Genomic DNA, 14,744 nt, shown 5'->3' on the forward strand with positions numbered 1-14,744 from the left:
AATCCTCATTTCCCAGTTCAGAATGAATGCTGGCATGAGGGACCAAAAGGTCTAAACCAAGAATGAGGTTTGGCTGTCAAAATAGACAAACCATGTTTCTTACAATTACTTACAAGAGCACCTTATCAAGACCACAATGTATTGGGCCACAGCTGAATTTCTTTTTTTAAAAAAAAAGAACATTGAATTGAATAGGAAGGCAGGATCTGAAATAAAGGCAATCTAGCCTAATGAAAGCAGCTGAGCAGAATCAGATGCAATAAGTATGCCTGGGATCACAACTCTCCAACCCATGGGCATAATTTAGCTTGCTGGGCCAGCTCATCTTCCTCAAATATCGTGACCTTTAATGTTCTTTATCTTGCTGGGACCAGCTGTGTTTTCAAAAGGAGCTAAATATTCTGAAATACTTCATTTGATGACATTAAAAGAGAAAATAGTTTCTGAAGGCAGAGCTTCATTTTAGAAAAGAGACTGGGGACACCACTTCAGTTTCCCAGGTAATAAGAATAAGTATCCTGGTGTATTTCACCTTTCAGAGAAAGAATTCCTTGGTCTGAACCTCATTATGATGTTTGGTCTATTAGAGGTGGACAATTTGACCTTTGGATTACAGTAGTTTGCCTTTTGTATCCAACATACAATTCTACCATTAACAGGCATCCAACTAGCATTATTGTCTAAATATCATTAACGGAATGCCAAATGTTAGGTTGCAGTTAATGGAAAATGTGGCCCAAGAGATTTTAGTATATTCCAAATTCCTTAAGGTTCCAAATCGTTTAGGCCAAAAACCATCTTAACAATTAATGAGCTGTATGATTAGAAACAGTATTTGTACATATAAAACTAATATTTCCTTTCTTAAAAACTCACCCCCAGAGTCAGCTTGTCCATTATTTTTATTGCAACCTGTTCACCAGTAAGTAAGTGACGAGCCAATTTAACTTTTGCAAAGCCACCTACAGTAAGGAAAAGAAAAGCCCACCATGATTCACAATTAGCATTTATATTCAATTCTGCCTTGATTACAGTGATTATTAGCTAGAATTATTGGTTAGGTCAAAACATCTCCTTCTCAAGGACAGCTTGTGACTATTTAACAAACGACCCCTTACTTAGATCACTTGTTCAGTTATATGTCTAGTATAGCCTCTATTTCATAATAATGTCTTACTTTTAAATCTGCAGATCACCCCTGTTAGCAAAGCAGATCTTCCTCCAATATGCTTAGGGTTTTATTCCTGTAACCTCTATGATGCTATTGCTGCCCCTAGAATGCTCTCACAAAATCCAACTCTTTAAGAAAGGCCAACGCATCTTGGAATTTGGAATGCAAGACTAAAGGGGTCAAGAGAAACATTCTGTTCTCTGTGAAACTAAGAAAAAAGGAGAGGATATTACTTAGTTTGGGGAATGAAACGTCTGCAAGAAAACAACCAAGCTTAAAGAGCACCAAGAACCCCTCAGGAGAGGATGTAACAGATTTGAAGGCAGCCTGGTCATCTAAGATGGAGTTGCAAGTGCAGGAAAATGAAGGTGAAGTTTCATTCATGAATCAAAGGACTGAACTGTTTATCAATAAAGTATGAATTGGGATTATGCAGGTGTTATGGGTGCACATGAAAGTAAGAATCCATAGTTGGTGACAGTTCACATTATGGTCTAGTGAACAGTGATAATGAAAGCACCAGAGATGTGCTTTGAGAAAATTATGCAACATTCTGATTGAATGCCACACAGAAGAAAAAAAATTTATCCTGCTCAGTAATAAGAATAGATAAAATCACTCATAAGTGTTTCCTTAGGGAAAGGCCTGTTTTAAAATCATGATTTAACCATAAATATATTCATACAAACAGCAATGGAAGGAATATAAATCTAAAAGCAACATTGATGATGAAAGAGAATTACTGACGGTTATGAGAGGCTTCAGATATGGGAAAGTCCACATTTGGAGATGTCAAGTGCATTTTCAGAAGAAAAAAAAAACAGGCATGGAAACATAAGATTTGAAAAAAAAATGGGTGTGAAAGCAAAATGATTGCAGGAAGAAAAAAGTACAAATCATGTATGAAATCATATTAGAAGATAAGTTTTCCAAAATCATGAAAGGAACATAGAAAACAAAGGAGAATGCAGAAACTGGTTAGAAAAATTTAAAAACAAATTATGCTGTGGAATGACATTAAAGACCGTGACATTAATGGGAAATCTAGGAAAATGCATTTGAAGGAATGAAATAAGCTATGGAAAAATGCACATTCAGAGAATTCTTGTTTCAGAAAATGGTGGAAGAAATATACCATGCACCATAGCAAAAGAGTTGAGTCTGAAGGGTAGAAGGCTAGAGGTCTCAAACCACCTCTTCCAGAGGCTGTTTGGGTCTTTACCGATAGTCTTTGATCACCAACCACTCTTCAGTGACTGGTAGAACTTACAGTGGTGCTGAAAAAATTACTGCCAACTTGTGACTGACCTTTGCAGCCCTCTCAGTCATATGATGTCTATTACAGTCAGTATGCAATGTCCTTTACATGACTAGTGTGTTTTTTTTCCTTTTTCTCCCTCCTTTGCAAAACAGAAACATTGGAGAAGGGATTTCAATGGTGTAAGCCGTTTGCTCTTCTACACACCAAAAGCAATGAAATTGCACCAGCAACCAAAGGTCAGGCAAAGGGGCGACTGCCTACAGAAATCACTTGCTCTGCTCTCCTGCAGTGCAGAGAGATTAGAGAAAGGCTTTCAAGACAGTACTGTAAGCTGTTTGTGTAGTGCACCTGTGGCTCCCAACCATAGGCTGTCAGTGCAATCACGTTGCTTTCAATGTGTAGAAGAGCAAACAGCTTACTCTCTTGAGATCTCTTTCTCTCCAGTGTGTCTGCTCTATGATGGGGGATAGGAAGAGACAAAGCAATAAATTTTTGCAGGCAATCTTTCCTTTCTTTTCAAGAAAGCAAACTGCTTTTTCTTCAACACATCACAAGCCATGCTATTATACTGACAGTGGAAAGGGTCAGGCAAAGGAGATTGCACACAAAAATCACTTGCTTGTTTTCTCACCCCCACTCCAGGGTGGAGAGATTGGAGAAATGATTGCAAGAGAGTACTGTTGCATAATGTAATCTGTTTACATAGTGTAACTGTGACTCTCAGCTACAGGCTCCATAAACATTGTTTTCAGTGTGTACAAGACATTAAGCGGGCACTGGAGCATTCCGAAGGGCAGGGGAATGATTAGGAGGAAAACAAAGGCTAAAGGTGTGACACTGAGTAGTCTTGTCTCTTTTCAGCTAGAAGGCAAGTGATTTCCCACTTAGCAACTAGTTTGCTTAGTGGTGAAATTGCCGATTCCAATTAAGTTTGTTAAATGAGCTCTATCTGCCGACTGTTTTAAATTGGTGATGTGGTAGTTTCCACTACCATAGGCCATCCTCCAGAGGAACCTCATCTGATATCCTCGCTCCGCCACTGGTGTGTAAAGGGAAAATAAGGTTTGTATTACTTGTGCAGTCTTTCTGGCAATAAAATGGTAAAAACAAAACATGATATAATTTTGATATTGCCAACTCCTGACCACATAACACTGATGCATTTGACTAATGAGCTCTTGTTCTCTTCTCCAATTACACAAATATAAATAAAACTTTTTTTAAAAAAAGATAAATACTAACTAAAAATATTCAGTATTGAAGTATGATCTGTTCAGATTATTAGAGAATTAACTAATCTTTAATTAAAAAAGAAAATGCAACAGATAATATAATACTCTGAACTGAACTTAAGATCTACTGTATTGTAATACCCCGAATAGACCTTAATACTAAGTAATAATATTTTCCCATTCCCGTGTTAAAAAGACATGAGGTTCTTTATTATTACAGCAAACTGATGTTAAAGAAAAAACTAAGATTAGATAGTAGATCACATACGTGAAGTATGAGTCAAAGCTGACATTAAAACCCAGTTTCCTAATTTATGCAGTGAATTGAAGAATTTTTGTCTACAATGCAAAAAATAAATAAATCTAAACCTCAGGTATAAAGACATCATAAGGCTTATAACCAATTTCTGTAGAAATAATAGGCTCTTTAGATAGATTTAATATTCTTAGTCTTCCCAAAATTCTTCTTGAGATTCCTGCTTAGTGTTCTAGGATAGTGGTCTCCAACCTTGGCAACTTTAAGACTTGTGGACTTCAATTCTGGGAGTTGAAAAGTCTTAAAGTTGCCAAGATTGGACAGCCCTGTTCTAGGATGTTTGGAAGCCCTGTTCTAGGATGTTTGCACTCCACTTATTTCCAGCCTCTATCCAGTAATTTCTGCCTTGTTTTAAAGGAAATATCCCCTCCCCCCAAAAAAAAAATCTTCACGAAAGGAGGGCTGGGGAATCTCTGTACCTAGATGACAAATACACCCCCTCTTGTAAAGATGTTGAGCTTAAGTGTATAATCTCTCTGAGAGGATATGTATTCAAAATGCATAGGTTCTGACAGGTGGCAGTCAAACTACATAAATAACAAATCAGTACACAGAAAAATATATTGCAAGGACTAGTCAAAGAGAGCAAGGAGTGGTTAATCTTTTTAAAAGACAGAGAAAATGTAGGAACATTTTGATGGATATGTTTAGGGATGAACAGAGCTAAAGAAGGTGTTTCCAGCGTACTGAAGAGAATTAAAATAGAAGTGATGATTTGGAATGAAATTGAAATGAGGGACTCAGGGGTTGGCTATGGGTTTTAAATTGAAATGTTCTTATAAATGTCAGTGTCCATAAAGAAATCAATGTATGAAAATATTGAAAAATGTTAAGACTGCAGATCTAGACAGTATTACTAGAGAAATATTAAAATGTGAATGTTTTTCTTAGGAATAATCACTAGGTTGCTTTGTTTAATGGAACAATGTAGGGCCAGCTTATAAACTAATATATCTAGAATCTGTAATAAATCTGAAAATAAAGCTAAAACATTGCAAAAATCACCTGTAGTGTTTTTAATGTATGCATATTGTGAATATACCCTTCATTGGGAAACTCAGATCAAAAAATAGAATATAAAGTAGCAAAGTTTAAACAGTTCTACTTTGAAATTCATACATGAGTCTGAGATCGGTATATTTCCTACATCTATCTGAAATATTGTGAAGCATACCTGTTCCAATAGTTTCATGAATTTCATAGTATTTGAGAAGTTCCTCATAGTCATCTACAGCCATATTGAAATTGAAAAGTGTCTTCTAGAAGGACACAACAAAACACAAAATAATCATGAGCTGAATTAACAAAAACCAAAAATAATCAGCAGGCAACTAACAAATATTTCAAAATGTTTAAATCTGTGTTCATAAAGCTCCTAGGAGTAACATAATTCAAAGATAAAGCAGTTTTCTGTAATGTTACAAAGAACAGATAATCAAGGCTCCTTCTTGGTCATACACCACTTATCTTGATTTAATTCAGGGAGTCTACTTTAGCACTTCATCTGAGACTCCAGTTTTGTCTGGTAAAGATTTATCTGGGTAAGAGCTGGAAAATATGCTTGGAACAAAGGGGATTTTTGACTGTATTGATTAGAAATGAAGAAATATTTTATATTCATACTACCACTTATTAATTGGCAATATGAGAATAAAGTAATTGGGAACCATTATTTTTCCAATAAATTCATATTCGGAATCCTTAGCTCGATTTACACTTAGGGAATAGACAGAAGCAATTTACTCAGGAGGCCTGTCTGCCTTTTGTCCAGTTCACCAACAAGCCATGAAAGTTGTCAATATTATGTGCTTTCTTCATGTAAATTCGTCATGGAACATTTGCATGATTCGATAAGTTTTGAAACACTTAAGTTACAATAAGCTGCAGCCCAGTTCACCCAGGTAAATGGAATTTTAGTGGTCCTCACATGTACGTAAAGTTAACCAATGAAAATGGATGGAGCCACATCTAGTCATGTTAGTGTCATTGTGGTAAACTGCTATAGTTTGCTGGCATCAAGTGGTTATCCAGACTTTTACAGCCTATTATCTACTAACCCTTGGTTTTAACTTAATATGTTATGTGAATTCAGCATGTATGCAGTATATCAGAATTTGGTGTAAATGTGGATCAGTCTCATTTTGTAGTGCAGAGCTTTTGCTCTGTCTTATTCAGGAAACTTTAAAGCCTTTAAAGAGGCCATACTTGACTGAGAAAGGTATATGGCATTTACTATACTTAGATAAGTGAAACTATCATATTTTTGTTTAAATTTTGCAGCAAATAATGGCCCATTTTAGGAACGTTGGGGGTTCAAAAGGCAGCAAAGAAATACATTGAATAAAAATAAATATTTTCTGTAATTCTTATCCCATGCAATATATGTGTGCGCGCACGCGCACACACATATATATGCCATAAAAATACAAAAAAACTACCAAGTGGCAAGAAAGAGATGCAGACAACTTTAATTCTTTGCTGTAACCCAGCAGAAATCCAGAATTTGTAGCTCTCGTTTTACCTTCCCATACATTATTTTAAACATCAAAAAACGAGCACTTCTAACTCACTTTTGAATCCCCAGTACAGCTGCAAAAACAAGTTTATAACAAGTCAAAGTAGAAGAAGCCAAAAGAGTATAAAAGGCATTAAAAAAAAACCCAAAACCAACCTCCTCGCCCAGCGATAAATATTGCAAAAGGCGGCGGATAATAATATTAAGGGAAGAAAACACACATACCGTTGTCCAGGTATCACCCGCTATATCCAACCCAACGCTCCCAAAGTTTAAAATTCCCGGAAAACTAAACCGTTTCCGGCTTCCATCCAAACAAAGGCCCGTATCCTCGGCGGAAAGGGCGGGATTAGCGAAGAAGGGGTGCGTGGGAGGAAGGTAAAAAGAAAAAAGAAGAAGCCGAAGTAGGAAGTGTGGCGGTTGGTTTGTAGCGTTGGTCTTTTGGGAGGCGTGGCTTCGTTTCTTCAAATAGCCAATGGGAGGAGCTGTCCGTCGGTCCAGTTCTCTTTTTGCTGAGCTTCATAAGTGTCGGGTTTCTTCACGGCGATTTCACGTGGGGGACTCTCGAGGAGGGAAAGTGGGTTATAGCAACAGCACTTTATTTATTTATTTTTATTTATTTATTTTTTGTCAATTGCTTACAAGATAATACGTATAAGTAAAAAAAAACATAGTTATGAATACATGGATACATATAAGACAAATAAAAAAATAAATAAAAGAAACAATAGGACAGGGACGGTAGGCACGTTGGTGCGCTTATCGCTTCACAGTGTTTTCCCAGCTCTCTCTAACCGGTTTACAGAGTCACCATATCCCCCCAACAATCTGGGTCCTGGGTTGTATACTTATTTTTAAAAGCAGTCCATATGGCTTATGTTTCACTCGCTCCTGATTCGCAAACGATCGGTGAACCAGAACTGTAGTTCGCAACTCGGATGTGCAGTAGTAACACGCTAGGACATTTTAGGTAACGAGAATGGGCGCTCTTAAAACTAACGGGCTCATCAAGTAGCATAAAACAAAGAGCATTTAAAAAGAAAAGAAAACGTTGAAGTAATAAAGGGGTTGCCCTTAGTGCACTTTTCTTTTACCCAAGAATTAAAAATGTTTTTTTTTAATATCTTTGGCTTAAAATTGTACTGTATATTTCTCTTCTTGCCTTGTAGAAGGTTGAGTGTAATTTTATTCACCAAATTCTGCAGCAGTCTAAAAAGCAAACGTTTTGGATAAGGTGTATATTAATATTCTTTTTTAATATTTTATTTTATTTTATACATTTCCTTTCTACATTGAGCAGTGTGCCCTCTAGGTCTCCAAGGTGTTAACATACACAACATATAAACATCATCTTCATTATGATCATATATAAACAAATATGCAGTAATATAGAAACAAATATGATAACATCAATCATATTATAATATCTATTAATATTCTGAGCTATCTCTCACCAGAGCCAATTTGTATAGTGATTTAAGTGGTCAGCCTAGCAACTGAGAGACTTTTAGCTCCAGTCAGCAACTGGGTCAGGCAAACAAGTGAAGCCTTATCTGTGGGATAGCACGCAAAACCATCCCCCTCTGGTCTGCGGGGGGGAACCTCTCTCCATGGAAGTGCCCAAAAGGTTGGGGGCCACTGCTCTAATGGATACATTGCAACCAAATTTAGATCCAAATTAGGCAAAAACTCCATATCATCCTCCTGAATGTTGCTTCTCTACCCTCTGAGTGAATTTAAACATTTATGATAACTCAAATTTTATTAATGGTCCTAGACCAAAATTCTGAATATAAAACAAACCAAAACGATAATATTAATGGTAAAACACTTAATCACCTTTTAAACATGAAAAAAAAATCTGTCAGAATGTAATTATATGCAATGTTTCCTTATAGCAATCAACGATAAAAAAAAAGTATTTGCAGTAGAACGGCTGGAGTGAATCTTAAGGAACGGATATTATTTTAGAGTGCCATGAACAAATAGTACGATGAACAGCAGAGTAAAGTCCTGCTTTGGGCATGAAAGCTTGCTGGGTGACTTTGAGCCACTCATTCTCTCAGTTCAATTCCCTCACAGGGTTGATGTTGTTGTGGGGAAAATAGGAGGAAGAAGAGGTATTAGATATATTTTTTTAATACAAATAACAAAAGTGGGATTAAAAAATATATTTTAAAATATGTGATGCCAATTCAATTCACACAAGGAGATATTTAAAAAGAAGGTTCCTATACCTTCTTTTAAATACTCTGATGAAACTCTGGATTTTCTTCAGGTCATATCAAATGTTAGGTTTTGCACATTCTTGAAGAATTTTTTTTTTTTAAAAGCTGAGATTTGCATATTTTCAAAAAAAGCAACTTTTGCAAAGTACATTTTAAAAGCATAATACTGTACATTCTTTAACATGGTGAGGACTCTTCCATTGCACCTCCAGATCAAGCAAGTTAGTATTTTATTTATTGTAATAGATTTGATGCCATGCTTATTTTTCATGGAATAATGAATGCTTTCAGATAGAATATCATTTAATTGTCTAGCTTAGATGGATAAATATGAGTCAGAAGGTGGCAGCAAACTCCTTCTGTTCATTTATTTGTTCAGCATTTTCCCCTATTCAGAAGCCATCAATCAGGTCATTATGTAAGGTCTGTTAACAGTTGTCTAACTGTATTTTAAAGACCTTTTGAACTCTCCGTTTCTTGTATCTATTCCAAAAATCATCTTAGTCTTTGGCAGAAACACAACTCTGCTATCCATCATAATAACTGTAAAATCACTTCTACAAGGGCCTGTAATCAATGCTAATGACTTACTGTATAACAAATGCTTAGTCCTTAGCTGTTGCATGGGATCCAGTCATAATTACCATGTTGATTGCAGAAAAATATTCTATTTTAAGCACCACACTAATAAACAGATGTTCTCTCTGGTATAGAAATGTTATATCTTTTAAGACTTGTACTTGGTATATTGATATCTCTAACCACAGCATTCCCAAATCATTAGAGTAATATCTTTCTTAGGCTCATTCAAAAATCTTGGAGATTGCTAGATTTCTGGATTGGACAAAATGTTAGAAAAAATTGGAGGATGAAAGGCTTGGTAAAATCTGCAATCACCATTTAAACTCTGGTCGTATGTTTTATTTCAGTGATATTTAAGTTTAGTTAGAAAACTGGATCAATGGTTGATTCTCACACTGAATCTAAAATCTAGATATACCTGAATCTGATGCATTGTTAAGTACAGTCCACATGTCCCTTGATAGGAGATGCCTGACTGTCTTCTGCTATTTGTGCATTTTGTATTCCTGCTGAATTCCTTAAGAGACTGGATAATTCATACTATTAGTACTTCCAGTTACCAGAACCTATAGGTGGTCACTAACAAAGAGTTGTAAAAGTCAGTTGTGCTTTTGTGTATATGACTGTGACAAACTCACTTGGTAATTTTTTCTGTGCAGGGGCATGGAACAATCTAGCTTGCAGCTGGCTTTACTTATTTTCTTCAGAGCAATTTAAATACTGATAATGATAGGATAACAAAGTAACAAGGGAACATTCGTAGCATAAACTAGACTAGACTTAAGAAGAGTAGTTTATTGTCATAAGTAAGCCTACAACAAGTCTCCATTTTCACTTTGGATTGTTTCCTTTTAGGCCTGATGAGATAAAAACATAATTCTCAGACTTGCATTGTGCAACTTTTGTTTTAATATTTTATTACCCACTATTTACTCCGTTCATTGATTTGTTCAGTTTTTTGAGACCATTGCTGTCTTCTAGATTTTATAACCTCACCTTGCACTTCTGAAAATGTCTTCTGAACTGCTGGACTGTGTGAACTGAATGATACATAAATATATTGGATAACTAAAAACACCCGTTTAACAGAATGTCATGCATAAGTCAATACTATTCATTGTATTCATTCAGTTCATTCCCTCTTATGTATAAGAATCTAAGCAATGTGTTTATCAATGATTTTTTTTTAAAGTGATGTTAATTTATATGTAAGTTGGATCTCTATAGTTCTTTGAAAAATTTTCAAAGTTCCACTAGATATTTGAAATCTCCCCCTAATGGGGAGATTAGATCTCATAAATCTCTTCCTAACTATTAGAGAAACATTTGTAGTGTTTGCTTCTCCAGTGTTCATACAAGTGGGAAAGGCATTTGTGGGCATGAACATATTTTCCCACGTCTCCCAGAATTATGAAAAATGAATATTAGCTCTAAGGCTATCATCTGAATCTCTCTCCCATCACTACTGAAAGGAAGAAAAATCATACCAACGAAGGAAACACACCAACCAAGTCTCATATATATGAGACTGATAGAGGGGGAAAAAAACACCACCAAGTCACTTCTTCTAGCTTTCCTCTTTTCTAGCAAATAAAAGGCTTGTTGCATAAGACATGGCTGTTCCTCTGTCTGTGGAACTTTACTTCCTTCAGCTCAAACTCACACATTAATTGTTAGGTAAACATGATCAATGTTTTTAGCAGAATGTTTTAAAGAATAAAAGATCTTGAAATCTTCTTTGGCTGTTCAATGGTTTATACAATTAAAGAAGTGCACTGATGAATCGGATTCTATGACCTTCCATTTCTTTTACACCAAAGAGCCCACTTTCAACTATATTGTTGGATTAATGGATGGCTGAAATAAGCCTTCTCTACTATACCATTCCCATTTTATGCTGATGTTTTAATTATAGCCCTGTCTTCTGCTTCCTTCTATTTTGTGGGACGGAACTGTCTTCTCAGTTCAATCACTTGCTTTTTTCAGAGGATACAGATTTTTAAAAGTATCCTTACTTTAACACTTCAATAGGCATGCTCCTAAATATTTGTAGAGGAAATTATTTCATGTAGGTATTCGTTCTGTGACTCAGATCACAAACAGTTTGCAAAATGATAACTTAAATAAAAGAAAATGAATTGAATCATCAGGCCAGTCTCATTCTTTTTCTCTCTTTCTATTTCTCCTCAATCTAATTGATAAGATTGTCATTGTAGGGTAAAAGGGGAGCAGCATGTGTAATAAACAGCACTTTAATTTACTGAACAAAAGGGGAAGAAGGGGAGTGGGGGAAGGAAGGAAAAATATCAATATCAACATCAATATGTACAAAGATATGAGCACTAACTAAATCTATACATTTTGGAACATGAAGTTAATTGGCCTTAGAAAATTACAAAGGTTGATGAAATATCAGCAAAACATCTCACATAAGACCAGGCCTTAAGAACAAATATATACAAAGCCAGAATTGAGAAAATAGCAACAGACAGCGAATGCTGCCTCTGCAAAGAAGATGAAGAAACAGTGGGCCCACCTAGTTAGCTGCTGCAAGAAGATTGCACAGACAATGATAAAGCAGCAACAATGGTCCATTGGAAGATCTGCAAGAAACACTATTTACCTGTAAGCAAGACCTGATGGGACTGTAAAATAGACCAAGTAATAGAAATGAAGAAGCTAAAGTATTCTGGGAGTTTAGAATTGTTTGTTCAAAAAAAAACAAGCACGTAACACCCCAAATTTAACAAACTCTGGTTAACAATACCATGGATCAACCACTGTGTTCAGTTCTTTTCATGTCAGTGATTATTATGCTATCACATGGACATCACAGATACATGATGTGGAACAAGACTCAATTTGGGAGCCTTTTTCAGCAAAAATGCTGCATCAGGATCCTTTCACATAAGATTCCACTTGAAGCCTGAAGTCAAGGACATCTCTGGGAAAAATCCAGATTGGTACATTTTTAAAGATGTTTAAAAATACAGTCTTGCTGAAAATTATTACTAGACTCATGTTATCCTGTAAGATTAGGGGTGGGTTTTTTAAAAAAAATTCTTTATCTGGTAGCACTTCAACTTATTTCTCTGCTCAGGAACATCCTTCTAATCACTTTGCTCTTAAGCAGCTAGACTTTTTCAGATCTTTGGTGCTGTTGCTGCAGTCATCAAGTTGATGTTGTGTACTTCACAGCTCCTTTTGTTGAATCAGGTGTGGAATCTGGCCCGTTTGCAAGAGGAAAAGAATTTTGCTTTATCAAAACAGCCAGCAATACCTTTGCCAACCCTCACAAGTAAGTTTATATAGTAAATAGATTTTTCTCTCCATTGCATCCAAGTATGTGACCTTTATCTATTTGTGAAACTAGATGAAACAAGGCTTTAGGATTTCTTATCTGGAGAAAATTATATTTATTTATCTTAGAGTGTAATTCTCAAATATGGCCGAAGTGGGCTTCTCAAAGACCAGAAAATACAGCAATCTATAGATTATTTCCATCTGACAGATATAAGTATCTTTTGTGTTGGATTGGCGCTCTCTGTTTAATAACACAGAAGTTGAGCCTGGCACACAAATATTATTATACACAAAAAACAACAGTGTACACAGCAAACAAGATAACTATGCTGGGTTTTGTATCACAAATCACTAGTCGAACACTTCCCAAGTGTTTAGGACTGCATGATGTATCAGCGGATTATGTGAGCAGATCCCAGTAAGGTGGCCTTCTGCAGCTGACCAATGGTGATCTTGTCAGCGCCAATTGTTTTTAAGTGCTTGCCTAGGTCTTTAGGCACAGCACCCAGTGTGCTGAGTACCACTGGAACCACCTGCACTGGTTTATGCCAGAGTTTCTGCAGTTCGATTTTCAAGTCCTGATATCTGGTGATTTTTTTCCCAAGCTGTTTCTTGTCGATTCTGCTATCACCAGGTATGGCAATGTCGACCATCCACACTTTTTTCTTCTTCACAATTGTGATATTGTGTTCCAAAACTTTGTCAGTCTGTATTTGGAAGTGTCACAGTAGTTTTGCATGCTCATTTTTGACCACTTTTTCAGGCTCATGATCCCACCAGTTCTTTGCTACAGGCAGATGGTAGTTGTGACACAAGTGCCAGTGGACCATCTGAATGACCGTGTTGTGACATTGTTTGTAGTCAGTCTGAGTGATTATCTTGCAACAGCTCAGTATGTGATCGATGGTTTCATCCGCTTCTTTGCAGAGTCTGCATTTGGGGTCATCAGCAGATTTTTCTATTCTGGCTTTGATTGCATTCATTCTGATGGCTTGTTCTTGGACTGCAAGAATCAGGCCTTCTGTCTCTTTCTTCAGTGTTCCGTTGGTCAGCCATAACCAGGTCTTTTCCTTATCTACTTTTCCTTGGATCTTTTCAAGGAACTGTCCATGCAGTTCTTCTTCTTCTTCTTCTTCTTCTTCTTCTTCTTCTTCTTCTTCTTCTTCTTCTTCTTCTTCTTCTTCTTCTTCTTCTTCTTCTTCTTCTTCTTCTTCTTCTTCTTCTTCTTCTTCTTCTTCTTCTTCTTCTTCTTCTTCTTCTTCTTCTTCTTCTTCTTCTTCTTCTTCTTCTTCTTCTTCTTCTTCTTCTCCTCCTCCTCCTCCTCCTCCTCCTCCTCCTCCTCCTCCTCTCCTCCTCCTCCTCCTCCCTCCTCCTTCTCCTTCTCCTTCTCCTTCTTTTCCTCATCCTCATCCTCATCCTCATCCTTATTATTATTATTATTATTATTATTATATAGGGTAGCTGACTCACCTTGCAAAGTGTGATTGTAAAGACACAAGGAAAATGTGGACTGAGACCACTGTTGCCACTGGCACCCTTGGTGTTTTATAATATTTGTTTGCCAGGCTGCTCTAATTGATGCTGACGTGGTGCAGTTTATATAACTAACATGGAAGCAGAGTTAAAACAATAAAGATGAACAATGGAACAAACAAACAAAAACTCCTACCACATGCTTTACGTGCACCTAGGTACAATTATAATAATAATGAAATCAACAGACAATCCAAGTGAAGTGGGATATGGTTCAAACCCTCTCTATCTCTAAGGCCTTTCTACATGCTGTTAAATTTCCAGTGGAATGCTGATCTATAGAAGGAGGCAGCAACTGAAAAGGCTTGTCTCCACAATCCTTTTATATTGCCTTCAGAGAACCTGCCTCTTCTGATCTTATTCCAGGGCACCCAAAGAAGAAACCCAGATCTTGAGCCTTGAAAGGTTTTAAAGGTGACAACCAGCTTCTTGAAATACACCCAGAAACCCAAAGGTTACCAGTGCTGATCTCAAAGTAAAGGTGTTATATGAGCCAAGTGCAGAGACTCCTTAATTGCTTCATCTGGACCCCTTGTAGTTTCTAGGCGGTCTTCAGAATCAGCCAATTGTAGAGCTCATTGCAATAGGCCAGACGAAATAAGT

The 14,744-nt window shown here is 36.5% G+C and overlaps 1 protein-coding gene across 2 annotated transcripts in view; it reads right to left on the reverse strand.

Moving 5' to 3' along the window:
* MELK (maternal embryonic leucine zipper kinase) overlaps nt 1–6,840 on the reverse strand; it is a 41,806-nt gene extending 34,966 nt beyond the window's left edge. Inside the window, exons 1-3 of one of the 2 annotated variants that reach the window (XM_026672844.2) lie at nt 6,721–6,840; nt 5,155–5,239; nt 877–962 (exon numbers count right to left, since the gene is read on the reverse strand). In XM_026672844.2, coding sequence (XP_026528629.2) covers nt 877–962; nt 5,155–5,218 — 150 coding nt within the window. In that variant the 5' untranslated portion in view covers nt 5,219–5,239; nt 6,721–6,840. The remainder of the gene's footprint in view (nt 1–876; nt 963–5,154; nt 5,240–6,720) is intronic. The other variant, XM_087957414.1, reaches the window with a different exon arrangement.
* Nucleotides 6,841–14,744: the final 7,904 nt, after the last annotated feature.

This window comes from Notechis scutatus, chromosome 2 (assembly GCF_049901735.1).
Source record: "Notechis scutatus isolate UNSWTSFEM ecotype Mainland chromosome 2, rNotScu1.2, whole genome shotgun sequence".
Taxonomy (NCBI): Eukaryota; Metazoa; Chordata; class Lepidosauria; order Squamata; family Elapidae; genus Notechis; species Notechis scutatus.